Source organism: Aulonocara stuartgranti, assembly GCF_965226115.1.
Source record: "Aulonocara stuartgranti genome assembly, chromosome: 13".
In the NCBI taxonomy this organism is placed as follows: domain Eukaryota; kingdom Metazoa; phylum Chordata; class Actinopteri; order Cichliformes; family Cichlidae; genus Aulonocara; species Aulonocara stuartgranti.
The window spans coordinates 17,751,367-17,757,464 of record NC_138949.1 but is presented as its reverse complement, the minus strand read 5'-3'; the positions used below and the strand labels follow the sequence as shown (position 1 = coordinate 17,757,464).

Sequence of the window (6,098 nt, the reverse complement as noted above, 5' to 3'; positions counted from 1 at the left end):
TGCATGTTGTTTTTTTGTTGTACCAGTGTTGCTTTATTACAGCCTCAACGGAGGTGCTCACACAAGTACATGAAAGTGAAATGAATTTCGGGGCTGGGGGGGCACTGAACTGTGTATTATCAGTATTTTAAAAATATTCACAAATCATCACACAGTCAGCATCCTGAATATTCACGTGAACTTGACAGTATGGTTATGGTTAGTGTAGTTAACTAAACTAAATACAATTATTTTAGTAAAGTAAAATAACAACTTGAAAGCCACTGAAACAAAAATAGCAATTATTCAAAAGCTGTGAGAAAATCTGAAATACAGTTGTGGCACTTTAGGACCTTGGATGCTTCCCCCTGATGGTAAATTTTTCAACTTTGTAGTTAACACAGTATTGATGGCATTTTACATAAATGGGACCTGCCATACGGCCAAAGGGCAATAGCCCCAATGCCCACAGGAAGCTCCCACTGTGCTGTTGGACCGATTGGTAAACAGTTGGCCTCCATGACCTTTGTCAGTGTAGAAAACAGTGAAGGCACTATAACCTGTGTGATACGAAGTAGTTAATTTATTTACCCTTTTTGGTGATATGCAGTTAGGTCCCTTTTCCAATTGAAGGACACGCCACCTTAGTAAGTCAGTAATTGGTTACTACCAAATCTTTAAAAAACAAAGTTCTGCCAAGTAGAGCCTACACCTGCAAACAAGGCATAAAATCAAATCGGCAACTTCCTGTTCTCTTTTCGGCATCAGCCATAGCTTTTGTGTGGTGCAAATGCACTGAAGTAAAATCACTGTCCATTTCATCAGCTTTAGGGTTGCTAACCCAAAACAACAGATGAGTTATAAATAAATAAAATATGTTTCCAAGTCATTGGGAATTATATCATCAGGTCCAGAAGTATTTTTATTTAAAAAAAAAAAACCCAAATCATTTTGCCCCTGTACACCACCACACTGGATTTGAAGTCACACAAAATAGATGTGAATCTACAGGCTTGCAGCTCAAATGGTTTAACGAAAGTATAGTATTAACTGTTTAGGAATTATTTTTTTTATATTTTTATTTAGTCCCCCATTCTCACAGGCTCAAAATTATTTGGACAAACTGATGTAATTTTTAATGTAAGTTTGATGGAAATCTTTGCAGTCAGTGACTTCCTGAAGTCTGGAACTCATGGACTTCAGGAATGTTTCCATCCTTGAGATAGTCCGTCAAGGCCTTTTTTGCAGCCACATCAGCTTCTGCTTGTTCGTGGGGACCTCTCAGCTTTCACTTATGTCTTGAGTAACTGAAAGCATGTTGTGTTTGATTGAGTTAAGGTTAGTGATTTGGCCATGAGAGAACAATACTTTTGCTGCCATTGGGGAAAAAAAAACAGTCTCCCCCTTCTTGCATCAACATCCCTTTGGAAGTCATATTGAGAATTCCAGTGAAGTGCTGCCAAATGCAATTTCAAAACCTGGAATTGAAAATTGTGGTGTTGTACAGAGGCAAAAGTGTGTGATTTTTTTTTTTTTAAAAAGTGTCACTGTTTCAAATACAAACTTGTAAGATTTGCCAAGTAAAAGAAGGAAATGATGGAGACAATTTTTAAAAGCACACACATTTAAGTTTAATTAATGAAAAGAGTGGAGTTTTGGTAAACATTTTGTCGGTGGCAATACATACATTCAGCATTATTGAGTTTTCAGTTCAATCCCACCATCAGTCCTGTAACATAAACGCAAACAGACAGAACCCAGACAGGGATATTTCTTAGTTTTTGCACCATTTCAATACAACAGAGACATTGTGTTGTTCACAATAACATTTATGTATATAGTTCATAGGATGGAAGAAAACTGTGTTTCTGGTCATGTGACCAGTAACTGAATTACATCTCAATATAGCACAAGCACCACTAAGATGTCTACCAGGAAGTTGAATGCACCAGTCCAGTACAGATTAGTGCAGAGGAAGGAAAGGAGACATGGAAAGAAAGTCACATTTGACTAAACGCGCACCTTTACGAGGCACACAGCCTAAGTATTACAGTGACTGTTCATCAGTATCCTTTATGGGATCTTTAATGTTTTTGTACACCACTGGGATCACAGCGACAGCATGTAAAACAAAGTTAACATGGGTAGCAATATGAATAGGAGCTCCGTGATGCAACGCTGTATGAGCTGAGATCTGCAGCCTTTCACACTATAAAGAGACTTTAACAGTTAGATCAGCAAAACGGATCAAACACAATCCCGATCTGCAGAGAGAACAACACCTTAACGCCATCCCGATGGACTGTCACTTATTCGACAGGATGTGATTTCTATATCTTACATTGGAAACTAAATAACAGCTAAAAGTTACCACTTCATGAATAAGCATAGGTCGTATTTATCTATACACATTTATACATTCAGGTATGACGTTCACTGTAATTGGCACCATTGCTTTCTTTTTTTTTTTTGTTGGTTTTTTTTCGTATGGATTACCACTTAAAACTGACAGATACTGAAAATGTCCAGACCGTTCTCGTTTACTTATCTGTCAGTAGTAGGCATGTAATGCTTCACACACAGTTGCCTTTTCAAAGCAATCTTGGATGACACACCTTGATAACATGATCATTGTCCACAGAGGCAACTTCATCCTGTTCCTTCTGGCTTGACAGCAGCTTATGATCAGTTGAGCTTGACTAATTTAAAAAAAAAAAAAAAAAAAAATTTAAAAAACAAACAAAACAAAACCCACCAGCTCACAAATTCAAATGACAGAAATGCAACTCGAGCACTTCAATCCAAATGAACACGGAAACAATCAGAAGTCTTTTAAGTGTGATGTGTTAATTTCAAGGGAAATTTGAGGTGGGGGACATCTCTTAATCTCAGCTCTGAACTCTCCGGCCCCTGCAAGCAAACCAGGAATGTCTAAGCCAGAGAGGAAGGTCAAACACTGCTATGAAGTGTTGTTACAAATACAGTTTTTTACGTAATTAATTTTTTTAGTTACCTTTTTAAATCTTTTTGACATTTTTGATCTTCACTTTCTACAGGAAAACGCCATTAGATAAAATAAATAAAAACAAGCACAGACTCTCAATGAATTAATGTAATATTCACATGGAAGACAACATATACAATATTAAACATATTTCTAGACCAATACTGCCTTCTATACAAAAAGGCCAACCAGCTGCTGCATTTTTTTTTGGCCAATTAAATGTAATTAATCACCTTTTGGAGCATGTGAGATACAACAAATTAAAAAAACAAAAAACACCTAGGGAACCAAATGAACGCCTTTCCACCAGTCCCAAAGCTTCAGGAAACAGACTTACTCTTTAACATAGAAAAATACTATACCAAAATGAAATACAAATATATATATATTAGAATCTGTTAGGCATTTCTATATAAAGGGTTGTAGGGGAGGGATGGGGCAGCTAAAGGAGTTAGGTTACATCATGACACAAAAATATAACAAAAACAAATTATGAGAAATGAAACAAAACAAAATAAAAAATAAAACAGAGCATGATTCTGCAACGTTTTTGTTTTGTACATTTATAAGGATATTAAGAAGCTCTACATATTTGTTAGCAAACTTCTCCAAACATGCAACAGTTTGCACAAGTTTAATACTGCAGGCATCAAAAGGAGCAGGACTGATTGGCCTCCTACTCACTGGGGTGGAGTAGGTTGGGGGTGGGATTATGCAAATCATCCTAACCCTGAGGCAATTCATGCTGGGGGCTGATAAGCACTGGGCACTGTCAGCACCGGATGGGTTCTCTGATTGGAATAGTTTGGCACAAGCCTTCCCGTGTGGCGTTTAGACTGTGCAGAAAATGTGTGTATGCCATGCATGTGTGATTATGTACTTCAGAGACGTGCCTTGACTGCTGTTTTCAGTGCTGCTAGTCAGCGCAGTCTCTTGTTTATTTCTTTTTTTAATGGAGTTTCTGTTACGGTACCTCACAGAAATCAACTGTGACACTAGACCACCCTAGCCTCGAAGCCACGGCGTCTGCGCCGCTCTTAATCGTACGATTTCTTCCTTGCTGTTCACTTCTACGTGTGCGTGTGTGGATGGATGACTGTATCCTGGCAGAGAAACTGCTACACCAAACCAACAACAACTTCAACTCAACTCAAACCATGTCCAGCCCAGTCCAGGCAACCCAGCCAAGCTCAACTCAAAACAGCTTTGCCAAGTCAAAATTGTCCAGCTCTCCTCTTAGCCTTCTGCTTTTCCCAGGCCAGACCCCACTGTTCTCTCTGCCTCCACAAAGTAAAGATGGTAGATGGTGGCTGGGCTGTCAGAGGCCTCAGAGATGGATGGGGAATTCACACTGGGTGACTCGGGTTGAAACAATGGTTTGCTGCTGTTGTCGCACCTACGTTGTTGCCCGTGATGTTGGTTTCTCTGTTTTACTGTAGGTCAAACACCCTTAGAAGGGGAGGAAATATACTATTTTACAAACACTGTTGTCCATAATATATAGATAGAGGTTTTATATATATTCTTTAATATCTCTCTCTTTCTCTCCCTCACTTTCCTACTGTCTTCTCTTTCCTTTCTTTACTTCCTTTCTTTCTTTCCATCTTCTGCTCGTCAGCAGCAGCAGGGAACGGGAGTGAACTGTGCTACATGCAGCCCACGCAACCGCACTTGATGGTCTTTTCCACCTCCTCGCTGAAGGTGGTCCCATCGCTGCATTCGAAGGTGTATTTCCGACGTTTCATCCTCTGACTGGCGCAGCAGGCCCCTGTGTCGCAGGCTCCAGTGCACTCCACCCAAGAGACCATGCGTGTCGTCTGGCAGATAGCGTATCCCCGCTGGACCTGGTAGAAGTCTCGCACAGGTTCCCCTCTGCACTCAATCTCTAAATAAAAAACAATGGAGAAAAAAGTTTTTAATATGACTTGTTTTAAAGTCTTTTTTTTCTTTATCACTACAGACTAACATGCACAAAACCCACCTGCATCACAAAGTTCTCCGGTATAGCCACTTTCACAGTGACAGTATGCATCTCCTGTGTCTGAGATCTGGCAGCGACCATGTTTGCAGGACAAGTGACGGCAGGGGTTAAACAGCTCCCCTTGTTGGTTACACAGGGCTCCGCGGTAACCCTCTGCACACTCACAGCGGTATGACTGAGAATCCAGAGGGATGCATTTTCCATGGACACACCTATTTAAGAGGCAATAAACTCAATAAATATAAATATAAAGTTTAAAAACTTGATCCACACTAAGCTATTCCATTTGCTGACATACTTGCTGCCCTGGCAGGGGTTGTTAGCAGGCTGGTCACAGTGCGCCCCGCTCCAGCCTGGCTGGCAGTGGCAAACGGGTCCTTGGACCCCATCAGGTTGGCATATGCCATGTACACAGTAGATCTTCTTGCAGGGCTCGCAGCCCGGTACCACGCCAGGCTTCATCTGGGTCTTGGTGAAGTCCTGAAGCTCGTTGTTTATGTACAGGTTCTGGATACAGCCATGGAAACTGGAGCTATTCTGGATCTGCCAGAGACGGAAAGTGCCCGAGTGCACGTCCACCGGCATGCCTGGAGGAAGGAACGAGAGAAAGGATGGTTATATACAAGGACGTGCATACTGAGTCACACGCACAGACATCTAACACAGGGCTGGTATGAGTGTAATGGAGACTGATATTTTCAAGCATGTGTGTCCCAGCAGTGTGTAAACCACTTCTCAGATTAGTATATACAACTGTTTTTTGTTGGAGTTTTTTAAACTAATTTTGATTTTTTTACATTTGCACTATAAGACACATCATCCTTGAAATGGGGGACAACAAAAGGGAGAGCGGTATGGAAAAAAATGTCTCCTGTAGTTTGTATGAATGAAGAACAGCACTTCACAGCACATCACAGCAGGAAAAACAAACAGCACCAAGTCTGAGCCACTCCTGATCCGATATCAACCCACAAATGGGGGCTGAAATGCAACAAATCTAAGGTGTAACATTAAAGGTTTATTTTTTCAGTTTCAAAGTCTGATTCTATCAAGAGTGGCTAAATTACATGTAAATTATACAAATGAACACCATGTGCACCATGGGGAAAAAAATGCATGCAAATACAAAACTAA

The 6,098-nt window shown here is 40.5% G+C and overlaps 1 protein-coding gene across 2 annotated transcripts in view; it reads right to left on the bottom strand.

Annotated features, from left to right (window-relative positions):
- Nucleotides 1–1,585: 1,585 nt before the first annotated feature.
- Nucleotides 1,586–6,098, bottom strand: part of slit1a (slit homolog 1a) — an 86,881-nt gene continuing 82,368 nt past the window's right edge. For both annotated transcript variants that reach the window (XM_082557290.1, XM_082557291.1), the window contains exons 35-37: nt 5,263–5,551; nt 4,965–5,176; nt 1,586–4,868 (exon numbers count right to left, since the gene is read on the bottom strand). In XM_082557290.1, coding sequence (XP_082413416.1) covers nt 4,630–4,868; nt 4,965–5,176; nt 5,263–5,551 — 740 coding nt within the window. In that variant the 3' untranslated portion in view covers nt 1,586–4,629. The remainder of the gene's footprint in view (nt 4,869–4,964; nt 5,177–5,262; nt 5,552–6,098) is intronic.